The 26,004-nt window shown below is 32.3% G+C and overlaps 1 protein-coding gene and 1 long non-coding RNA gene across 16 annotated transcripts in view; one reads left to right on the top strand and one right to left on the bottom strand.

Annotated features, from left to right (window-relative positions):
• Positions 1 to 22,692, bottom strand: part of LOC105203569 (osmotic avoidance abnormal protein 3) — a 185,795-nt gene extending 163,103 nt beyond the window's left edge. For 12 of the 15 annotated variants that reach the window (XR_005575724.1, XR_005575725.1, XR_005575732.1 and 9 more), the window contains exons 1-2: positions 18,353 to 18,839; positions 2,519 to 2,590 (exon numbers count right to left, since the gene is read on the bottom strand). Coding sequence is in view for 4 of the 15 variants with exons in the window: in XM_039454465.1 (XP_039310399.1) it covers positions 2,519 to 2,590; positions 18,353 to 18,376 (96 nt within the window). In the remaining 11 variants the exon portion in view is untranslated. Of the gene's footprint in view, positions 1 to 2,518; positions 2,591 to 11,089; positions 11,156 to 18,352; positions 18,840 to 22,443 lie in introns of those variants that run through there. The other 3 variants (XR_005575728.1, XR_005575727.1, XR_005575729.1) reach the window with 3 other exon arrangements.
• Positions 18,852 to 20,362, top strand: LOC120358853. The gene is made up of 2 exons (XR_005575733.1): positions 18,852 to 19,281; positions 19,344 to 20,362. It is a non-coding gene; the product is annotated as an uncharacterized LOC120358853 (long non-coding RNA).
• Positions 22,693 to 26,004: the final 3,312 nt, after the last annotated feature.

The following is a 26,004-nucleotide window of genomic DNA, read 5'->3' as shown; positions in this document are numbered from 1 at the left end:
AATGTGTTTTACTTTATACTGATGAGGATGAAGGATGTTCTGTACTGGATAGATCTCTGCATTGACATTATGCATTGGACATTACAAGAACTTTTTTCTGTATATTAAAAAAATAATTAAGATTATAGTTCTATGAATAAATTGGAGTATCAAAGTATTATTAATTTATAATAAAAATTTTATAAATTATTCTATTATTTTATTTAAGTTTACGTAAAATTTGATTGTAATTCTTTTATTGGTTTAAAATTTTTTAATTGTTGTATAAGTCGAATGGAAAACGGGAAGAATGAGCTACTCGTCCGCTAACAATTTCAGACCGATTAGTTTGATTTCGTTTCTCCTAAAGACCTTGGAGAAACTGGTTGATGCGTATGTGAGGGACGTTGCTCTTCAACAGCACTCTTTGCATTAAGCACAGAATGCATACTGAATGGTCTATTCCACGGAGACTGCCCTTTATTCCAAAGTGTCGTTTATTGGGGGGCGGATATGCAGTAGGCATCTTCTTGGATATAGAAAATGCGTTTAACACCCCTCATAATGTGTGAAAACACGTTGCGCAGGGACGTACCGGAGAAACTCGTTGAGTGGTTCCGGTGCATGCTTGGGCGATGGATCGTAACCACACCGAGAACAGCGAAAGTTAATGGATGGATGGAGACGGGTTGCCCTCAAGGGGAATTGCTCTCTCCACTCTTATAGTGCCTAATAATGAGCTACTTGAAGGACTAAGTGAGAGGGGCTTCGTCAGGACCATGATGTAGCTCTGCTGGTACGGGTACACTTACTTGAGCCGCTTCTGGAGCTCACCCAAAATGCATTGGGAACAGTAGAGCGCTAGTGTAGAGGGACCGGTTTGTCAGTGAATCCGTTAAAAACCGAGTTCGTTTTCGCACGCAAATACAAGGTGGGCATTATAGAAGAATTTATTTTTGAGGGAGAGAGACTAGTTCCGGCTGAATCAGTGAAATATCCAAGAGTGATCCTGGACAGGAAGTTGTCTTAGGGGGAACATCTCGATAGTTGCTTTAAGAGCTCCTACTTTTGGGCGTGTAGAAAAATTTTTCGCCAGACGTGGGCCCTGCAAACCTAAATGGTCTATTCGATCTACTCAGCAATACTTTAACCAAAGCTTATTTACGCAGCAGTTGTGTAATGGCCTAGGGCGCAAAAGGAAACGGCATTGGAGCATACGATTTGTACCTCGTGGTTGGTCTGGGACTGCAGATGTGCACTGAAGAAACTGGCGATAAGGAAGTTATCATTCTGTCCTCGGTCCTCGGTCATTCAAGGATCGAGGACAGCGAGGATGCCGGCGCGCCAGGGCTGCACCGAAGATGGAAGTGTTTGGACCGCGACTGGTGCTTTCTGCCTAGGAGGAGGATTCGGGCTTGATTGCGGAACGAGCGTCTCGATTTTTGGAGAAATAAAATAAGGATCATATGTTGACAGGCTGGAGGTTTGCTGGGAAAAACGTCCAGCGAGGACCTGGCCGGGGACATTAGGTCTTTGAATAGGATGGATGGCAGGCTAGTAGTGCAAATATTGACTGGTCAGAAGCCCTTAATTATCACATGCACAAGTTGGATCGATTTGATACGACTGAGTGCAGGGCGTGAGAAGGAGGAAGAGACAAATTTTCATATACTTTGCGACTGCCCGGCCTATGTTGGGTTAAGGCTAAACTTGCTGGGCATTTCTCGAGCCAAAGCAGATAAGCGAGCGATCGGTGAGGGACCTGCGTTTCTTCTGGACTCTCATAGGTGTCAGATGGTTAGAGGGAGACACAATGGACCGCAGTCTGCGTGCCACAGGCGGATTTTCAATAATGAGGATTCAGTAATGCCTTCCTGTGTTTGTTGTTATTATTATTATTATATTATTATTATTATTATTATTATTATTATTATATAAGTTGAAAAGTCATGTCGTGAACGTTTCAGACAAAAGTTGAATGATTTGAAAAAGGATAAATAAAAATTTTTTTTTATAATTTATTTATTTTTATCGATAATGTTGTTAATGTAACTTGTAATCTAATAAAAAATAATTTAGTAAAAAAGTAGTAATTAATCACTTCATTTGTTTAAATATTTTTGCATAAGTAAAGAAATTCAAAAATCGGCTCCGTTAATTCTCTTTATAATTTATTTCCGAGTATTTCTGATAATTATGAGTATTAAAGAATCATTGAATTCGTTTAAGAAATATGACCTGTAGACTATTTTGCGTTTGAACCACTGTGCGATGATTTGGCGATCAGGCAGAGATTATACTGATGATCGTTAATCACGATGCGGATCTTTGTCGAAGCATCATTACAGAATAAAATGTTATTTTGAATAATGTCAATTTTTTTTTATTGATTTGTATATATCACATATTTTCATTCAATTGTGATTATTTACTTTTTTAATGCTATATAATAATAATAATAAGTATTTACCGAAAAATAAAAAATTTGTATGCATAATAAGTAGACAAATCGGCAATTGACCAACGTGTTATCACATACCTGACATCCTTGCTGCAATTCCTTTTGAGATATAGGTCGACATCTTACTGCTACTTTTACAGATTCGGACATCTGAAAATGTAAAAGAATTGTTTTTAATCTTTTTAATATGCTATTAAATTTGCTATATAGTGCACTTATTATGTCATTCTATCCTTTATGTCTACTGAAAAATAGATACAGAATGATAAAAAGCGCGCTCTAATTTCTATATACTAAAACTGCTAACATTTTTATATTAATGTTTCTGAATGTTGGCTAGTTCTTAATGAGACGTCTGTGACTTTATTTGAAATATGCGTGCTGTCTATTAATTCTAGAATGATCATATCTATTTCTTTGTCTTATAATAGACTAACTGGGGTACAAAAAAACCATATTTTATATTATAACATAAAATACTTTATATTTATCAAAATAAGAATTCGTACCGATAGAGCCAACGCAAGTTGTTCGTGTGTGAGTTAATATGATTAGTGAAATGTTACATAGCAAATTACAGACGTTTCGATCTTAGTTTTGGATCACTTCAGTGCGCGGATACAATCTTACATTCCACATACAAATCCAAAATCTAATGCAATGTGTAGGCCATGTGTGTTATTTTGATCCGCGTCGTTATATGACAGATTTATTTTTTATTCACATAGTCAACCGTTCGTTCCACCCACGCAATTATAATTGTCTACTTGTTAAATTGACGTCATTTCAATGTAAGTGATTGTATCTTTGCAAAAAATGTCTGTGTATTTTATTGCTGAGCATGCTTCGGAAAAAAAATACATAATTGTTTTAGTTGACCATGTGAATAAAAAATATAAATCTGTCTTACAATGATGCGGACCAGAATAACACACATGGCCTACACACTGCGTTAGTTTTTGAATTTGTGTGTAGAATATAAGGTTGTATCCGCACACTGAAGATGATTCAAAACTAGGATTGAAACGTCTGTAATTTGCTATGTAAAGTTTGGTCGCTAATTACATCAACTCACACACGAATAACTTGTATCGGCTCTATCTACACAAATTTTTATTTTGATTTATTTCTTCAAAGCCTTTCCTAATATAACTTTATATATGTGTATATGTTAGAAAATTCAATAATAGGTCAATCTCTTCTTTTAATAAAAAAGAATATGGCGTTAGTTGAGTTCAATTATCTTTACTGGAAGTAAGTAAAAAACGGTTTAAAGGAAAAAAAGTAAAAAAAAATGACATTTTCATTAAAAAATAGTCAACTATTCTTTTAATTAACCAATTTCTAAATTACTAACATGGTTTTAAAGAAGACATATTGAATTGTAAGAAAAAAAATTATTGTTTCATTGTTTAGAAGGTATAATTATTTTGTTACATGAATGTCAACGGATGTCAAAAATTGAAAAATAGGAAAAAAAACAATAGGAAAAAATTATAAATTTCCTGATAGCCAAGCATGGTTTGTAAAATCAAGCAACTTAATGCTGAGCATGAATTTTTGACCAGTTGCTGTGTATTTGCTGAAAACGTAATGCATAGTCATATTCAACAACGTGAGAGTAGATTTGAGATATTTTATGTCAGCAGATTGAGAGTAAACGGAGAGCAACTGTTGCTCATTCTGTTGCCAACAATATGTTTTCTATTCGTGGAAAATATTTTGCTTTATCAATCGTTTTCGACAACTTAAGAGCACCATGTTAATAATGAAAAAAGATAATGATGCTTTTGTCGTGTATTTGTTAAAAACATTAAATATTAATTATTGCCTTGTAGCCAAATAAAATGTCGAAAATGATCCATTTGTGTGTGTGCGCGCGTGTGCGTGTGTGATTGTGTGTTTGCGCGAGTGTGTGTAATGTAATAAATAAATAGGAGTAAATTAATTATTTATTTATTTTCTATGTTTTTATCCGGGCTATTATTGATATTAATATCAACAATAGACCGTACAGAAATATTAAAAAAAATAAATAATTAATAATTAGCCCGTATAGAAATATAAAAAGAATAAATAATTAATTTACTTCTGTTTATTTATTACTTTACACACGCTCGTGTAAACACACAATTACACACGTACACGCGTGGACACACACAAATAGATCATTTTCAACATTTTATTTGGCTACAAGACAATAATTAATATATTTAATATTTTTAACAAATACACAACATTATTATCTTTTTTTATTATCATCATGTTGCTCTTATGTTGTCGAAAACGATTAATAAAGGAAAATTTTTTCCACGAATAGAAGTCATTTTGTTGGCAACAGAATGAGCAACGGTTGCTCTCCGTATGCTCTCAATCTGCTGACATAAAATGTCTCAAATCTGTTCTCATGTTGTTGAATACGCGTTAAATATGACTATACGTTACGTTTTCAGCAAATACATAGCAACTAGTCATAAATTCATGATCAGCATTAAGTTGCCTGATTTTGCAAAACAGCTTGGCTATCAAAGCGGATTGAAATAAATTTAACAAGTGAATGTTGGCGCCACCGCTAGGTGGCCACGCCGCGGGGGATTTTCTCGTGAGTCGAGTGCGGCCACAGACGTTATGTCTAGGCACCACCGCACTCTCCAGCTCTCATACTTCAGTGAGCCTTTAGGATCTGCTTGTTGTAACCTCGAGATGAATACTTGTTCTCATTCTTTTCAAGTATGAAAAGTGTGGAACGCTGTTCCACATAAAATTTAAAATTTTTACATGTAAATAACAATTTGTATTGTTATTTAATCTTGTACATAAATTAAATGTTTTTATTTAAATTTAATCTTTTTTTAACGAGAAGGATACAAGAAATATTTTTTTTTGTAAACTAAACATTTATTATGTTTACATCAATGTATTCTGTTTTAATAAATCTATCTGAGTTTCAATCTTATTTTCAATCGGTCTTAATACCGTATTTTAGGTGCAGAAATCTCGATCGATTCGGATTACTTTTTTTTTAAATTAGTTTTACTCGCACATTTTCGGCAGGATGGTAACAATTCAGCAAAAAGAAAAATTAACTTACTTATTTTTTATATATTAGAAATAAATAAGAGTATAAAACATATATTTAACCGTTTTCGACATGTTGAATTTTTACTGAAATTTATGACTCAGCACATGTTGGCAACTTGCTCTTATGTTGCTCTTTATGTATAGCGATAAACCATTGACAGCAAATACGTAGCATATTGGCAGCAAAACGTGCTGAATTCGTGTGATGTTAAACCAAAAGCAAATGAGGTACACACCTTGTTCTAAATTTGCTAAAAACTAATGCTCTTTGTTTTCAGCAACATTGCAGCAACAACATAGATAGGTTATCAGGGTTTGTTTACACCTCTCTATATTTTTTAATCAAAAATTAAATACAAGTCTATACAAATACATTGCTATTATATCACTACAGACTAAAACATTATATTAGAAGTAATATAACTATTTGGTTAATTTTATCCATAAAACTAGTAAATCATAGCAGAAATTAATTTATGAAACACAAAATCTTTAACTTAGATAGTTATACATGAAATATGTTACTTTTCATAAAGCTAACAAAATTGATTTAACTGCATGAAACATTGACACTAAAACTAGACTAGGATATAAATATATACTCGTATAGGGTATATGTGTGTATCAAGTAAAGTAATTTGTAATTTATAAAAAATGTGTATCACGCGTGTAGTGCGCATCTATCTTGATAGTTTCAAATAAAATATCGATGCATATAGCTTGGCAAATCGCGGTTGCCTGATGCACCGACGGCCTGACTCTACTCCCAGAAAGTAAAAGTGACTTATGGATATAATTCCTGGCCGAAAATGTTTACTTGTTCAGTTGCGTAGTTTAAAGTCTTTTAGAATGAATTCACACTTTTTTGATCTTTCCAAGGTTAATATTATTCATTATTTGTACTGTTGTTTTATTCAATTGACATTTATTATGAAAACGAAATAAAAACGTTGCATATTAAAAAATACTATAACAAAGTAAATAGTTATAAGGTACATAAATAAGCTAGTCTTCCAGACAGCATGTATGTCTAGAATCGAAATGTGTAAGACAATTTAAAGATATACCACGATGGAGGTGGGAGGAGACTATAAATTTTTTAGTTAACTTAACTTTTATTAACTTAACTTTTATTAACCCTTGGTTGCTTGCGCGGGGTGTCATACACCCCAGCACGTATCTGTATCTTTGTATATTTTTTGTTTTTAAATTTTCCACAGCAGCTTTCGCGGTAGCTTTCTATATCCGCGTTTTTTTTTACGAATCAATCGCGAGCAGATTACGTTTATGCGCGGTTGTAGCGGGAGAGTACGTTTGAGGTATGCGACATCCCATGCGAGTGTTTACATAGTTAAAAATTCTGGTAAGTGTTTTACTATTGCATATTGTTTTAATGAAATGCACGTGTTGAAATAGTTAATTTCAGCTTTGTTTTGACTGTTTTTGTTTAAGGTTAAGTTAGGTTAGGTTTCCATTATGCCTCGTTCATTGATTGACCAGCAGATTACACAACAATTGTTTAAAAAAGAGAAAGTTTTTGACAGTCGTTTCGAAGAGGAAGAAGATCATAAATCATAAAAAGCGAGTATAATACTCCATCGGTACAAAGGTCATCAGTACGTCGGTGAAAACCAGTCGAGCAATGATGACAAAACGCCACTAAGTCATCTAGCCAGTTTATCATAGAGTCATAGAAGAGGAGATTAACTCATTTTATCTTGGAAAAAACAAACGTACAAAATGATCCAAACTATTGCCAAACGCCAATTGTTAGAACTCAAAGTCACAATATCGTGAGTTATCCTGCTGGACCCAAAAGAATCGCTAGAAAGGTAGCTACAATGTCGGAAGCGTTCCTCAGCATATTTTCTAAAGGTGCAATATAACTTATCCTGTTATGTACTAATTATTTGCATAATATTTATTCAGTAATATTATGAGAGAACGTAACTGTCAAATAAATACATATGAGAAACTACTGGCAATTTTTGGCTTGTTTTTCATATCTGGTGTTCTCCGATCATTCCACTTGAATTATAAAGGTTTGTGAGCTATTGAAGGTACTGGCATCGAATTTTTTCCAAACATGATGACTTATAATAGATTCTTGTTTATACTAAGATATTTACGTTTTGATGCTTGTACAACAAGAGAAGCAAGACAGTCAATAGATAAACAAACGGCAGTTGAGCAGCTGCTTAGATTTCGAGGAAAATTTTGCGGTGTGGTTTTCATGCCTAAAAAACCTACTAAATGTGGCATCAAACATTTTGCTCTTGATAATTCAGCATCATATTATTTACAGAAATTTAAAGTATATATTAGTAAATGACCTGATGGACCATTCAAGTTGTCCACCGATACATTGAGCTTAGTAAAAGTATAATTGAACTAATTTCTCGAACTGGTAAAAATGTAACCATGGACAATTGGTTTACCAGCATTCACACTTGCAAAAACTCTTTTCATAGATCATCAGGTAACTATGGTTGGCACGATGCGATAAAATGAGTCTGACAATGAGATACTAAAGGCATTTCGTTCTGCAAAGAACGAGAAGTAAATTCGAGTTTATTTGGGTTTTAGGAAGATATTACTTTGTGTTTGTACGTACCAAAAAAATCAAAGGCCGTATTGCTAATCTCCACCATGCACCATGATAGTAATGTTGAAGGTAAAAAAAAAAATTAATGCCTACGTGATATACAAGGCTAAAGTTGATTTAAATATATCCAGAAGGATGTTTCTGAAGGAGTTGGCTGTTAAATTGGTCAAACCTTACCAAATGGCCAGAAGGGCTGAAATACCCTCATTGCCTTGTCCACTACTAAAATGTCTTAAACGAAACTTGAATATTGAGGGCCCATGATCTTCTGGAGCTGCTCAATCTACATCCTCTAAAAGATGTCATGTATGTTTAAAATCGAAGAATAAAAAAACAAAAACTGCATATACCAAATGCCATGCACATACGAGATGTGATCAAAAAGTAAGGTGACTTTTTGAATTTCGCGCGCTCTGTACACTCTAATTTCAAAATTTTTTTTTTTGTGTTGGTACACTCGTCACGATCATATGTTCACAGTTTTGACTATATAGCATGTGTTGTTTTTATGTGAGAGGTATAAAAGTTAGACTCGTGTTTGCGTGCTCGGCGATTTTTTGCTGTTGAAAATAATGGAGCAGAGAGTTTGTATTAATTTTTGTGTAAAAAATGATATTAAGTGTTCAAAAATTCTTGAAATTGTTGATAGTGGCGTACGGTGAGTCAACTTTGAGCAAAAAAAATGTTTATAAATGGTATAAGTTATTCCAAGAGGGCCGAGAAAATGTTAACGATGAACCTCGTTCTGGACGCCCCAGCACGTCAAAAACCGACGAAAATGTTCAGGAAGTGAAAGAAATTGTGTTGAAAAATCGTCGAATCACGATTAGAGAAATAGCTAATGATCTTAACATATCGTTTGGCTCATGCCAATTAATTTTAACGGATGTTTTGGGTATGACATGTGTGTCAGCGAAATTCGTTCCAAAATTGCTTAATTTTGATCAGAAGCAGCGTCGCATGAACATCGCCCAAGACATGTTGAACGACGTCAATGATGATCCTGATCTGCTCAAAAAGGTTATAACTGGGTATATGGTTATGAGGAAACATGGGTATATGGTTATGAGGAAAAAAGGACGAAGATTTGCGACGATTGAGGAGATTGAGGCTGCATCGCTGAAGGAGCTCAAGGCAGTACCCAAAAGTGCATTTCAGAAATGTTTTGACGACTGGAAAAAGCGCTGGCACAAATGCATTGTATCGGAGGGGGATTATTTTGAAGGGGATAACATAATTTTGGATGAATAAATGAATATTTTTTTATAAAAATGAAAAGTCACCTTACTTTTTGATCACACCTCGTATTTATGGAGTTATTCGCGACAAACTTTATTTAAAAAATTTGAATTTTTAATAATTTATTCTACTTTACGTAACATTATAAAATATTTTAATCACGCTTTGTTCACTGGTGATCGCGACATCCTACATATTATTTATAACGAAATTGTGCGGCGCGGTTTACAAAATACGGCTTATGTTAAAAATATTGTATCCAAATGTGATGAACGACGTAGTAAGTAAAAAGAAATTTGCAGAAAAAGTCAGTTGCAATTCGTGTATCTTAACATATCAAGAGAGAGAGAGAGAGAGAAAGAGATTAACCAAAATGATAGATAACACATTTTTATTAGACATATAAGAGATGCTAACTGATAACGAAAACGATGCGTTTCTAATTAAGGGTATCGCGCAGTTTGAAACCTGTATTTCATCCACGAACCCTAATAATAATAAATTGATCGATAAAAATAGCGGCACTGATAACCCCACCAACATTACGGATAATATGAGTACAACTAACGAGCGAAACGAACACGATGATCAAGATACTAATACAAATAATGGTCGTGACATCTCTTACAAATTTTTAATGGAGGGCGGAGAATGGTTGCGGCAGAAATTTCTACAACTTCCTCAACTAGCGACATTAGAAATAATACAGAGCAATGAAAAACTATATGACGCTGTACAAGATGTCGAATTAATTAATAACGCCGTTTGTGATGATAATAATAGTAAGAAATTTCAATTTTTATTGTGAAATGTATAAAATTAGTTTTATCTAACAATCTTCTAATGAATGAAATTGGGTGGGTATGGCTAGAGTTTCCACGGATTTCTCAGGAACCATCATTAGCAATGGAACAGAATAATGACACTATATAAATTATCTCTATGGTTGAGTCTACGTCAATAACAGACCCCAAGGAGCACAATCTAGTAATATTATAGTTATAGAAACGTTTATACAACTTTCTTTAAAACTTTGTAACTTTTCTTACAACCGCACTGCAAATAAAAAGTACAGATAGTAACGTCGTTGAAATATTTACGTCAATTAAGTGGGGAATCTATACGACTGATTTCTAACGTCGCATTAACGACATTAAAACTTGTAATACAACTGTTTTACAACCGACCGTTAACAGTCATGGCATACGTTTCAATAACCGTTTTAAACATCACGTATAGACGTTAATACAACTTTCGCAAACTTTGGCTAATATAAAAATTTTATTCTGGGCCCGTTCTTTTCTTTTAGTTTAAAAAATAAAAAACTTCTTTTTAGTTTTTTTTACAGATCTTACTATTTGTATAGCTTAATCTGTATTTACTATTTCACATATAAGATTCCATTTCATTAATTACAATTGCGCATTATTTTACAATTTTTGAAAACGCATCGGCAGGATTTGAACCTAAGATCTTCGGAACAATAATCTAATATGCTAACACTGAGCTAATCGTACACTTGTGATATTGTTAATAAAAAATTATATTTGAAGTAAAGCTAATTTGAAAAGGAAGAAACTTGTGTGTTAAGTACCGCGCAAACACTCTCACTAACCTTTAACTGTTTAGTTTTTAGATATTTTAAAAATATCTAAAATTAGTTTTTAGATATTTTAAAAATAAACTATATATAATCTATATAAATAATTAAAACCTGTTCTTACCCATGGCCAAACTAGTAAAGATAGTTAAAAAATATCAATTGGAAATAGTACTTGAGCAAGAAAAAATTAACGAATTAACGTAAAAAACACGTTGCAAAAATCTATTTTGCAATTATTATAAACAAATTATTAAAAATTGACTGTAGAGGAAAACTGATTGCGCCAATCGATTCTACGGGAAAAATTACTAAAGAAACAGATATGCTGCTTTTTTAATTGTAATAGTTGTTATAATTGTTATAAGCAATTAGTTGCAAAATTGATTTTTTGCCAGGTGCTTTTAATGTCAATAATGTTTTTTCACGTTCCGGTCCTACTTCCAATTGTTATTTTTTTTTTTTGTTATCTTTATGCTGGTCGTGAGCTTAAATGGTTGAAACCGAAAAGTAATTCTTTCTCTGTAAAAAAAAAAAATAACTTCTTTAGATTTACGGAATGATTTAGTTAAATTCTGTTTATTTAAAAAACAAAAATTTTTATTAAAACACATTTTTTAAGTATACTGATTAGTAATAAACATCAAAATAACTTCATTTTTAAAGTTATATAAAGGTTTTACAAACATTATACACCCGTTATTTCTACTTAACAATATTTGCAATTGTATACACGTTTAAAAACCTAAAATTATGACTCTAATCAAGTTAAAGTATACGAAGTCGTATAAACGTTTTAAAAACAATGTCATAAATATTGCAAATAACTAATTTATAAAGAATCGTAAAGACGTCTCAAAAACTTGTAATGAATGCTACAGCTAACATACAATGAAGTCGTATAGACGTTACAACCTTTTAAAACAAATATCACATAACAATTAATTTGTACGGAGTCGTACAAATATTATAAAAACTTTAAATAAATATATATACATATACTAATTTTTACATATACTAATCATATAGATGTTTTAAAAATTACAAATAGTTGTATAATCGATATTAACTTTTTAATCGTACAATTTTCCAGTATATATCATGTACAAACGTTTCATGGAGTTATAAAAACTTTTATATAACCTTGTGCTTCTTGGGGACGAATTGTTCGAAATGGTTCAGAACGATGATGCTATACAAGACACCCTTTTGGTTGAGTCTACGACAATAACAGACGAGGGCAGTGATTCTAATAACAGATGTCTATATTTTATTGTAAAATATACACACACACACGCACGCACGCACGCGCACACGCACACACACACGCACACACACACACACGCACACACACACACACACACACGCACGCACGCACGCGCACACACACACACACACACACACACAAATACATACATACATACATACATACATACATACATACATACATACATACATACATACATACATACATACATACATACATACATACATACATACATACATACATACATACATACATACATACATACATACATACATACATACATACATATATATAATTCATGGATAATATTTTTTTATAATTAAATATGATATGAATAATAGTACCTTATATTAATAACAGAATATTTTTAAACACAGTAAATGGCGCATTCAAAAACTTTTAACGATCTTAGACTATATAGTGTTATTCCTGAAACCGAGCATCGCGCGTTATGGCAAAACAATAATGAAGTGTGGAATAGGAACGGCAATAAATAGAACACCGACACATTTCAATTTCAAATCTAAAAATACAAATCTTGTAGCGGAATGTGTAACTTTCAATAATTGTATCAGTATTCTTACAGTACTGTTATGCAGCTTTTTTACCATGAACAATATCTGCGCAATGACAACGTACCGATACTATAATTAAAGGTTATACCATCCTGCTGCTAAACAACTCTCTTCTTAATGATAATCATTAATATCGTTGCGCAGCTTTTTTGCTATGTAAAATGTTTGCGTAACGACACCGACAACTATCGTTAAGAACAAAAAGCGTGTATAAAATACATACCTTATAGGTTTATTCTATGACTCTTAACAATTCGGTATCGTTACATCATCGTTGCGCAGATACATGATAAAAATCTGCGCTATATAATAACGATATCAAACTGTCTCGTTAAGAGTTACAGAATAGACTTACTAGGTTACGTAAACTCGAGTTGCATATAACAGCATTAAGCATTCTAGTTTTCTTTTTCATTTTATCTGAATATTTTGAATATTTTCAATTTCTTGATTTTCGCACCTATTCATTTTTTTTTTACTGTTTAACGTACCAATTAAAAAAGGATCAAATTCTATGCATCACATACAAAGATATACCCCAGCAAACACAGAATATAGCTACAACATTGCATTGGAGTAACACGTGAGGTAACAAATGTTATTTCACAATCATGTAAAGGCAATTTAAAATGTTATTGGGGTACAATATAACTATTTTATGCAACTGTTACATTTTTTTGTTATTTTCTTGTAATATTGAAATAACAGCAACATAACAAAACTTATATAACAGATTTTATATTTTATCTACATTGTCATTATATAAAATGTTAAATAGTATTTATATTGCATCAAATATAACTATTACATTGAAATTATATTTAAATTTTGAATAGCTTTTAGTAGCGCCATTTTGCGATTCACATTTGACATTCGACTTATCCGATGTACGAAGATCCGAAATTACGTGATACGTTTGGATTCCCCATTTGAATAATGATTGAATATGACTGCTAAGGTGGGTTTAGTTTATCTAGAAGATCGAGAGATTATGAAATATCAGAGAGAACGCTGGAAAGCATTTGACTATGGAATCAAATTAAATACAATCAAAGTTCTGCTCGTAGAGGTTATGGCCATTATTTTGTAAATTTTGTTTATCGCGTGCTATTGCAGCTATATATATATATATATATATATATATATATATATATATATATATATATATATATATAACGCAAAGGTCGTATTTTTCGTATAGAATTAGTTTAACATCAGCAACTTTCAAAAAATTCATACAAAACACAGCCAAACGCGTTAGCTGCATTAGCATGCAACAAACTATTTTTACAAAATAAGCAGCAGAGCTTTGAATGCATTCAGATTCCATGGTCAAATGCCTTTTAGCCATTGTTATGATTATTATTTAAGCTGTAACTGATGTATAATACATGTACTGTCGGTTTCCATGTGCTTAGAAATATATTTTAGTATGTTGTGAAATTAATTCACTCTTTTGTAACGTAACAGATTTCAAAGTGTTTTTACAATAAAATAATATGTTCTGTACAAGAACACATAAATTGCAAGATGTTTATAAAACCAAATACTTGTAAATAAATTTGTTTTTACTTTCCTGCCTTTCTTAAGTTTAAGATATCACTTTTTAGGTAAGAAAATTTGCAAATTTTGCTTTTGCAAATGTGAGTCTTTACCACTTCTTTCGTGGCTATAACTAGTTTTCTGATTGTCTGTGTGTAAGATTTTATAGATAACCAAGTTTATAATCGTAAGACAATGAGTCGAGTACCTTTCTTTTGTTGAATACGCTTTTTATTAAAATTTTGACTCACATAGGCTAAAGCGTAAAGCGTTATAAAAATGTGAAGTTTAAATAAAGCTGTTAATGCTATAATTAAGAAAGCTAAACAAATTCAGAAATTGTTAATGTGCATAAAGGTTTGTCTAATACTAGAATTACTAAAAAAACTCATTTGTACACTGTTTGAAATATATATTTACGAAAATACTATAATCTTTATGACTTGATCTCCTCATTAGAGATTCTTAATGAAAACTATCATAAAACTAGTCTCTCTATCTAGAAACAACTCATTTTTGCAGTCATATTTATTATTATGTACTTCCATGGAGAATTAATGAAACAATAAGTTATAAAAGATTTATTTTTTTTTTCCTTGTTAAAACATAATTTCCTAGAAATATGTAATGCATATTCTTATCCCAGATAAGATCTTTGAATTAATTCTCTATAAAAGCAAACGAATTGTTTGGTTTGCTTTTGCTTAGAATTAATTCGAAAACTTTTCTGGGGTTAAGATGTGCAAGAAGCAAATTAGGTTAAGTGAGATTGATAAAATAGCATCATTGCAGCAATATAACAACACTAAAGTTTTACATAATAGCTACATTGCCTCAATGTAACAAAGTGACGAACTAGGTTATTGGTATATAATTGCAATTTTGCTATTACATAACAGCAATGTTTTCCCTCAGTTACATGTTACGTTGATATAATGTAACCATGATGTTCTATAAGTGGAAAATTATAACTAATATAAACGTTGCATGTAACGAACACGCTATATTGCGTGTTACTTTTAAGTTTATTGCATCAACATTGCTATTATATAGCTGTGTTTGCTGGGACATATGTAACTGGAAACGTCGAGTAACATAAGCTCCAGCCGAGGGTTAGGAATAATGTCTGTACAACCACGGTAATTGATTCCCTCAAAAAATATTTTAAACTACGAAGTCGCTATCTTTCTACATACATACTTACAGTTCATAATTAACGTAACGACGAATAAGCTCTAGTCGTTACATTAATCATGAACTGCGAATATGTAGAAAAATGGTGACTTCTTAGTTTGGAAAATTTTCTGAGGGACAAAATCGGTGACCATGGGTATACATGTTAATACACATTTCAGTGAACACTTTATAGTAATATGACAAGTGCGCAAATTTATTAGTTGAGAAGTTTCAGAAACTTTGCATTTGTAATATTGCAAAATACTACATTTCAGAAAAATTTTATATATAGTTTCAATCAAGATGAAATATTACAATTGCAATGTTTTAAAAGCGATAGTCTCAGAAACATTACAAATTTGATGATACATAATTGAGACATAATTGAACTCTTCATAAATATAATTAAAATTTTCTGTGCTCTCAGGGTAATCACTTGTAAAAAATTATCTACAGGAACGGAGAGACTTTTTTATAGTAATGTGAATTTTGATATAATAAAAGTTTTTTGATATAATAAAAGTTGTAGCACATTTATTCTAAAAAATTCAATGATGTGTAACATAATTAAATTATTTTACACGTTTAATGAAAAGAATTTAAAAATTTTAACACTTTTATATCTTGAACGTTTTTTTAGGATATTTCAAATAGTATTAGGTGTATAAAAAGTTTCGAACTTTAGATTTCGTACAACCGAAACAACCATTTAAATTTTATTTATTCTCCCGCCTTTTTACGGTTTTAAAGCGTTAACGTTTGGCCTTCTAAAATGCTATGAAGTTTGCCATTTAATGCCCATAACCATAAATATTAGTATTTTTTACAATGGCAATAACAAAAGAGCATATTCAATTTTTCATCCACTTTGCGTTTCATCTGAAGAAAAATGCTGTTGAAGCGACTAAAATGATTTGTGCTGTATATAAAAATAACGCTGTAAAACGTGCTACATGTAAAAAATGGTATCAAAAATTTCGCCAAGAAGATTTCAGTCTTGAAAATGAACCGCGTCCTAGACGCCCTCAAAATTTGAAACAGACGAATTGCAAGCATTGCTGGATATGAACTCTGCGCAAACTGAAAAGGAGCTTGTAAAATAGCTTGGCGTTACGCAGCAAACCATTTCCGTACGTTTACATTCAATGGAAAAAATTCAGAAGGAAGGCAGATGAGTTCCGCATATTATCCGAACAAAAATTGACGGCGCGACACTGCACTCACTTTGCTTTCAAAGTTCCAGAAAAAAAATTTTCTGCACAAAATCATTACAAGCGATGAAAAGTGGATTCTTTATGATAACACTAAGCGTAGAAAATCATGGGCTGACCCTGATCAACTTTCGACATCGACAGTAAAGCCCAATATCCACGCCAAGAAGGTTTTGCTCTGCATCTGGTGGGATTGGAAAGGTGTGCTGTGAGTTTTTACAACCGGGTGAAACAATCACGGCAGACCGCTACCAACAACAATTAACCAATTTGAACGATGAATTAGAAGAAAAGAGGCTGTTTACTGGCCAAGAAAGTTGTAAGTGATCCTGCTTCATGACAATGCCCGACCACATGTCGCAAAAGCGACTCAGGACTACATCTTTGCGTTAAGCTGGGAACTTCTCCCGCACGCGGCGTATAGCTCAGACATAGCGCCTTCCGATTATCACCTATTCCGGTCGCTGCAACATTATTTGGCTGATACACATTTCGTAGAAGAGATACGAAAATGCATTGATGACTTTGTCGCTTTAAAACCGGTGAACTTCTGTCGTCAAGAAATTCGCAATCTACCCAAAATATGGCAAAAGGTTAATGCAAACGGGGAATATTTTGTTGATTAAAATTTTTTGGTATGTTTTCGAATAGAAATTGAATTTTGCAAAAAAAGCTCAGAACTTTTTTGTACACTTAATAATAAGAATTTTTTAAAAATTGGTTTTTTTCGAACTTTGACTGTTAGTAATTTATGAACATGTTAATGTATTAACTTCTGCTTTGAACTAAAAATTTTCTTTTTATGCCCTTTTAAATAATATAATACAATAGGGAGAAATTCATTTGAAATTTTCAAGTTAGTTTTTCCTTTTCCTTTTTCTTAGGGTATCCTCTTGGAGAAGAAGAGAGGGCAACTTCTCCAGTTCTCTTAAAAGAATAGTTGAAATAAAAATAACTATTTTTGAACTTGAGGAAAGAATATAAAATCACACAAACAATACAAGCACGAAGACCTAGCTGCGACCGTAAAAGGCATTCTTGTTCAATTTGTATTGATACAGCAACGGTCAAAATACATGTATCTCTCTCTACTACTTTAAACTATTTTTTTTAAATAACTTAATTTTTCGAAATCTTGTTTTAATATTTGATTGGTGAATTTTAGAACATCCTGTATATATGTTTTGTGAAAGTAACTGTATTTAGAATAGTGTATATATAGTATTGGTCAAAAGTATATCATCTATAAATTTTTGAAAATTACTTGATTTAACGTGCATAAACCTCTATGAAATTATAATGTGTTTTGCGAGGTGTTTTGCTAGTAGATTGTCATTACACATCATGTACGTGTATCTATTACCACGTGTATACTATAAAATTGTGGAAGCATTCGATTTACTTTGACAACAGTTATGTTCAAAAAACTCAAAGGTGATATACTTTTGTCTTATATTGCAAGCTAAATTCATTAATAGAAACCCTATTTTTGCCCGAGAGTTCCAAAAATCATCCTTTACATGACTATAATTTTAATAAATCGAAATATTTGTTATGTGAAAAAATACTTCCTTATTTACTAACAAACAATTTTTACGTATGATTACTGTACGTACAATACAGTTCAATCCATTCAGCATCCGCTCTTACAAAAGAGTGGTGTTATCATGGGCATGGTTGATAGAACCTTCTTTTTGTCGCATCCTGAATTTCACCAAAAAAACCTCGAGTCAGTAGTGAACATTTTTTTGAGTAATGACTATTTGTTAGATTTTATTTTTAAAACTATAAAAACAAGATTAAAAAGTCTGATCCATAATCGAAATACCCAACAGGATAATTTCATTAATGATTCTGAATCTGAACAAACAAAAAATTGGTTTTCGATCCCCTTTATTGATTCAGTTTCTAACAAATTCAGGGACATCACAAATAATATTGACTTTGGATTGGTATTTTACAATCTCAACAAATCGGCACTTTTATCAAAGTCCATAAAGATTTTCTCCTCTAAAAAGAACATCGTGTATAAAATATTGTACAATGACTGCGATGCTTCCTATGTGGGCCAGACGGGGAGACAATTAAACACGAAAATATCAGAACACCGCCGACATATTCGTAGAAACACGATAACTAATTTTGTTATAACTGACCATTGATTGCATTACGGTCATGATTTTGATTGAGACAATGTTCAAATTCTTGATGTTGAAAAGAATATTTTCAAACGGCTCACTTCAGAGATGCTACATATTAAATCTTAGAGAGAGAGAGTCTGAATTTACAAACAAACACGGACTGTCTCGACCATGCCTACTCGGCGATCTTAGGTTGTGACCTCTCTGATAAATATCGGCTATTATTTCATGCTCATTTGTGTTCGTACGGTTGACGAGAAAACATTGACTACCTCTATTTATTATATTTATTAGTTTTATTATTTCCGAATTAATGATGTCTTTTTTAAAAAAAATCTGTGTTATTTTATTATTTTACGATGTAACATCAACACCTTACAAAATGGCTTGAATTCACAATGCTGGTGAGTTGTCTGAATTTTTTATTTTATAACTTCCGAGGATTCATGTTCATTGTCCACCACAGATTACGGCATGATCGCTCATATCCCCATCTTGGTGGTCAACATTGATGGACCATAATGTGTAAATTCGCCCTGAATTCTTGTACACGAAAAGGCAACTACACGGTGTGTCAATTTCTCGCCCTCGTGTCGGAGACAACGTATGTCGGGCTTAAAATATTTGTTTTCAACGCGACCACCACGTCACACAACGGTCATTTTAATGGAATTGCATTGTTGAAAATGACTTCAAGGGAAGGCGAAATGCGTCCGATATTTGTATGCATATTTATGTAGCGAAATACATGTACTATTATTATTGACGCACCAACTACCGCGTTTAACGCGCATTTCCTACGTTTTATTCTCGTTTAATTTTAATCCATTCAATTCTATATTATATTTATTAGATTTATTTCTTTTAAATTGCGAAATAAAAAAAGATGACCATTATATGTAGACACTCTATATATATAAGATTAGAATTACCAATCGAACGAACATGTGTTTAGAGTAACCTATTTTAGGGGAAGTAGTGCGTTTATTGATTTTTCTTCGTAATTCTTAAGCTTCTTATTAAACTTGCATCAAATCTTTCTTAACTTTTAAGAAATCAAACATATCACAAAAGCAATACATTGTTTTTTTTTAAATTAGTTTAATTTAAAGTCATTTTTACTTTTCTTTCCAAAATCCCTTATTCATATTTTTAAATTAAAATTACTTAGATTCAGGAAAATTCCTGTTATAAAAATACAAAGCATTGATAAAAAGCTAGTAAGTTAAATAAAATTTAATTCAGTTGAAAAATTTTATTAACAACTCCTTTTTTCTCTACATAAAATAGTAACAAATGAACAGACTTAGCATATGATAGCAACTAAGGGCGCGTTCTACTTAACGTTCGCAACGCTCGTGGAATCATGTCATTCTTGTTGTTTGCCAAATATTAAACAAGGACAAATAATACTCGAATTGTTACGAGCATTAAATGGAATGCGCCTTATATACATATAACACACAGACACACAAAATAAAAAAAGTGTCATGTCCGAGAAACTACACCTATGTATTCCTATGTATTTTGAGGCTCTGAAATCGAATATAACCTCAGAATTGCGCCATTAGATCAAGATTTTTTTTACCGTGCTGAATAGTGTAATTTTAAGGAATATTTGGCAATTTTTTGAAGCTAAAAAAAATCTTGACCTGATGGTGCAATTCTGAGGTCATATTCGGTTTCAAGGATTCAAAATACATAAATACATAGGGATACATAGGTGTAGTCTTTTGGACATGATACTTTTTTTTATTTTGTATGCCTGTGTAATCAATGATAAAAGCTATCAATTGTCTTATAACATCAAATAGCTACTCATCAAAAATATAGCTATAAACCTTTTTACTGGACATTTTAGTTTTACACTATTCGACATAGATAAGCTGACATTAAATTTTAGGTCAACCCACTTATATCGTCTGAAGCGTGACACATCGCGTTCTTGTTAGTACGTGACTGTATTCGTATAGCATGTAATTGTATATTTAGACAAACATTAAAATGTGCTAAGAGATTATTAGGGATTTTAATATAAAATTATTTCTTTGATTCAATAACTACTAATAATACAGTATAAAATTTTATCCAGAATTGTTATTACAACTTTTCAAAATCTTTTAGGTTAAAATACACACATACATACACACATACACACACACACACACACACACACACACACACACATGCACAAACGCTCATACACACGGAATATAAGTGCGATACAATACTACTTTAAATTAATTCATAAGGAAATTTCTTTGTTTACAAAAGTGTTCTATGATTGTTCAAAACGAATATACAATGCTTCCAAAATTATATTATATATATTGATATAAATATTAATATAGCTGTTAAATATTTACGACATTAAAATATTAGAAACCAATATTTTAATTTTTTAATTCTGTAAAAAAATCTTTCTTTATTTTTCCCTTAACAATGTTTAACTTATCATTTCGACTGTTGAAAATCATTAGTCATGATTCATTTCTTTTTCTACAATATAGTACGTGATTGTATTATATAGGTGAATCAAGGTCATAAAGGCTATGTAACGATTAAGTAAAGACCAAAGTTCGAGCCATGGAATTTGGTATAATATTGCTATTATTTCTTTATGATACAAAAAGATAAATAAGAAAAATATTCTTGCTCATGTATATTCTTTGAATAATTTTTTAAAATTACAAACATTTGCCACAATTGCCATCTCTTTTTTGTATTAAATAAAATATATATAATTGAAATGATTCATTTACTTTAGTTTATCTAATTTACTTTAAGTAACAACTTTCTCTAAATGAAATTTGATTATGCGCTATTACTTATTAGAATGTTTAATTCTTGATATTATATATCTTGAGGAATTTAATATAAAATTTTATTTATGTATTTTATTGAATACTTCTTCTTATACTTTTATAAAATTTTTAGTTTATATTTTATGCGTTAAGTTAATGAGCTAACAAAAATATATTTTAAATGAAATAAAAAATAAATAAATCTTACCTGAGAATAGGCCTAGACAGTCATAGCAAGATCTTCATGCTGAAATATTGTAATACTTTATATGTTTAAATTTATTTTGAACTACGCGCCGTTACTTACGGTTTCAGACACAGTTCTTTTAAAACATATTTTAATTAAAAATTATGTTTTAATTTAAAAGAACTACGTTTGAAACCGAAAGTAATGGCGCGCAGTTCAAAATACACTAAAACGTATAAAATATATTACAATATTTCAGTACGAAGATCTAGCTATGACCGTTTAAGCCTATTCTCAGTTAATTTGTTGTATACAATATTCGATCGTATATTTATATAAATAAATCTTGTTTATTTTTATTACAAATCTTTAATTTCATATACATTAGACTTCATTGTAATTAAAGAAAGATTTTTATTACTTCTATAATCCCCTGAATTTTAAGTCCTGAATCCAAATCTTAAATCAGTTATTTATTAATTTAACAACACAAAATTTCGTATACTTTCTTCTAAAAATTTAGGTTTTATGTAAATGTACAAGGAACATTTAATATACATAAAGATGTATCTTACGTCTTGTAAAACAACTGCAAACTATTAAAAAATTTGAAAGCATTTTTAATTTTTGACCTGCAATATATTGTCACTCACACTTCCACTTACATTTGAATGAAGTTCTCTCGTAATTTTATATTGAAAAACACAAAAACATGATTATTTGCTGAAATTTGAACCGGAGCGGACTTGAAGCGATATACGATAATGCGTATGGAACGACAAGCACATTCAGACTGAGGACGCCGCGCAGGTCACATCGTCGTAACACCACGACGTCTCTATCGTGACTCATATTGAATTCGAATCGTTGTTCCAGCGCGCGCGTACTTCTATTGGCGTTCTAGTTAGTCAGTTAACAGCTGTTGTAGTTCAATTACATCCATATCATACATAAATAATATTCAATAATCATGAGATTGAGATGATGTTATCTTGAGAGGCTAACAGAGAATAAAATTTTTTACCATATTTTAAATTAAATTTATGTCATTGTGACTTTGGGTATTATAATGGCACATTGTGCATTTCTGGGGTATAAAATCGATTTATTTCATTCCATCTTGTTATGATTTTTGTATAAAAAATGTAAATTTACCTCTTACGGAAAATATTCTAAAAAAATCCTTAAAACAATCTCAAAAATAGGTATAGATAATTTTGGATCTTATACGGGATTAATCCTTGACCTAGATAAATCCCCAAACTTTTTTCATAAAAAAATATTTATTTTAAAACGTTGTAAAAAAACGTTTTTTTAAATAAAATAAAAATATTCTTTAAAGTGAAAAATATTTGGGAATTGTTACGTCTGGCGCCCAAAAAATTTCTTTTTTTCCCCACCATCCGTTAAAATAATTCTTATTTTTCAAAAACAAATTTAAAACTACTTATAACATGAAATCAGTCTAAGAACAAATTTAACATATCAATATTCCTAAATCAGAATTCATATGCTTGTAACTGATAATTTTTTGTAAATCTTTTCATCACGATTAAACATAAAAGATAATAATAATTTTACAAATTAAGATCGTACGATGATTGGGTGCACTGGCCGTTATCACGCCGTGCATCTCAAACTGAGATCATCTATAAAATATAAATTGTATTAAATCAAATATAAGATGCGGAATTTAAAGAATGCGTCTCTTGTTGCTCGCACACGCTTTCCCTGTGCCTCATGGCTCCCGCTAGCGCCACGTAACGCCCGCGCGCAAATTCATTTAATACGTTTCAGGAATAAAGAAAAATAGTTTTCTCATAGTAATAATAATAAAATCATAAGTTTGAACCTGGAAACATGTAGCTCGCGCACACCGCTATCACACCATACCTACTGTAACTTGATATTTCAAAAACTGTAGTTATTAAAAATCATATAAAATTTTGCAAGAATAAAATCAAAATAAAATAAATTAATAATACGAGAGCGAATCTTAGACTAAATATCCTTAGCAAGACATCATCGTCCTATCAGCATTAAATTTCAATAACTCAAAAATTGTAGCCTGCAAAAATATTTAAAGATCTCGGAAATAAACTTTGACGTGGCACTCAGGCGCGCACGCGCTCCTTGTAATCCTCATATGCTAATTCCTTCTATCTCCATGGGACAATTAAAAATAGTTGCAACAATAAAATTATGAGTTTCAATCTATAAACTTATTGCGCTCGCGCTTAGCTATCACGCTGTGCTCACCATATTAAGATCGCAGAAAAATTAGAGCCGCTAAAATTACTTAAAGATTTAGGATCGATTAAAAAATAGTGTACATAGGAAAACTCAAACGTTTTGGTGCCGCATACTCGAATTAAAAATTCCTTGAAAATTGTATTTTATATTAAAATTCAAAGTATCAAAATTTAACTTTAAGATCGCACGTGTCACACCGTGTCTCGCAGTCCCCGCAAGTGCTTACAAGTTTTCGCGAGCGCGAATCTGGGCGCAAGCCGCGCGGCGCGCGGAAATGTGCAGTGCTTAAAAGGGCTTCACCTATAATAAAAAACTGACCTATAATAAAAAACTAACAGAAATCGGGAAACTCTTTCCCCGAGGTACACCTACAAACTAAGAATATAAATACGAGGCGAACTCGGAGCGAAATTCATTCCTTTGGAATCAATCGATCAAGCTAAGCAATCGGTAAGGCGCCTAACATAGACGACTCACCACTGTGTAGATTGTTAGCATGGGCAGGAAATTTAAACTTCTCTCTTGTCATGGAGTTCCACCGAAACCCATTTAAAATCAAATTTTATTTTCTCTCTAGACATCTAATATTCTGAATTAATTCTCTCTTAAAGTTTCTTTAAAATCATTATGTTGTTACGTCCTGCGGAGTAACAATTCTTTTCTTTCGAAATCGATGCAGCCAAGCAACCGAAAAATCGCGGAAAGATGGCCTATCTTAACCGCGCGGATACGCTAAAATTGTCCGGTCGAGTCAATACGGTTGGTCTATCCTTGACACGTGCCGATTTTGGGCGGAAGCAAGCGTTGAAATTGATGATGCGGATGATTGACCCCACCGACTCGAAACACTTGTCGCGCAATTAATAGGTAGGGCGTGGGCAATAATAAGAGACGGTACACCTGCGGATTAAAATCCCATAGGAACCATAGGCAGAATCAGGTATAAAAGGAAGGAGCTTCGGAGCTCGCGAGCACTTACTCAGCACTTACTCAGCACTTACTCAGCACTTACTTACTTTCTTACAGTCATTTACAGTCACTTACTAGCACATACCGCACCTTTTTCATTCTGATCAATCGCTCATTTTTCGTTCGCGATTCACTCTAGTTCGATCCGGCGCACATTCCGTGACATTATATGTCTGAGTTTGTGACGTTCGGATTCGTATTTATCGTACTTAAATTTGACGCGGCATTGTGAGATCCGAACACTCTGAGTGCCAACCGTCGACCAACCATCCGCCGTTGTAAGCTGAATCCGCTCCACCAACCACTAAATCGTTCTCACCTTCAAAACTTCACCCAACAGTAAGTCTCAGCCGTCCATTATTATTATTATTTTATTTTTACTCTTCATAAGACTACCTTCTCTCTCTAATAAGATATTTATTATATTTTTCAAAACACTCGTATACTCAGTATTATTGCACCACCCTTCCTTTCCTCCCTCTATTACTCTCATTCTCTTTATTTCCCGCAGGATACAATCGAGCTCTTTCGATTGGGTCCGCGACTCTCTTTTATTTCCCGCAGGATACAATCGAGCTCTTTCGATTGAGTCCGCGACTCTCTTTATTTCCCGCAGGATACAATCGAACTCTCTCTCTCTTTCGATTGAGTCCGCGACTCTCTTTATTTCCCGCAGGATACAATCGAACTCTCTCTCTCTTTCGATTGGATCCGCGACTCTTTTTATTTCCCGTAGGATACAATCGAGCTCTTTCGATTGGGTCCACGACTCTCTTTATTTCCCGCAGGATACATTCGAGCTCTTTCGATTGGGTCCGCGACCCCTTTTATTTCCCGTAGGATACAATCGAGCTCTTTCGATTGGGTCCACGACTCTCTTTATTTCCCGTAGGATACAATCGAGCTCTTTCGAT

Source organism: Solenopsis invicta, chromosome 10 (assembly GCF_016802725.1).
Source record: "Solenopsis invicta isolate M01_SB chromosome 10, UNIL_Sinv_3.0, whole genome shotgun sequence".
In the NCBI taxonomy this organism is placed as follows: Eukaryota; Metazoa; Arthropoda; class Insecta; order Hymenoptera; family Formicidae; genus Solenopsis; species Solenopsis invicta.
This window is presented reverse-complemented; position numbering and strand designations above follow the sequence as displayed.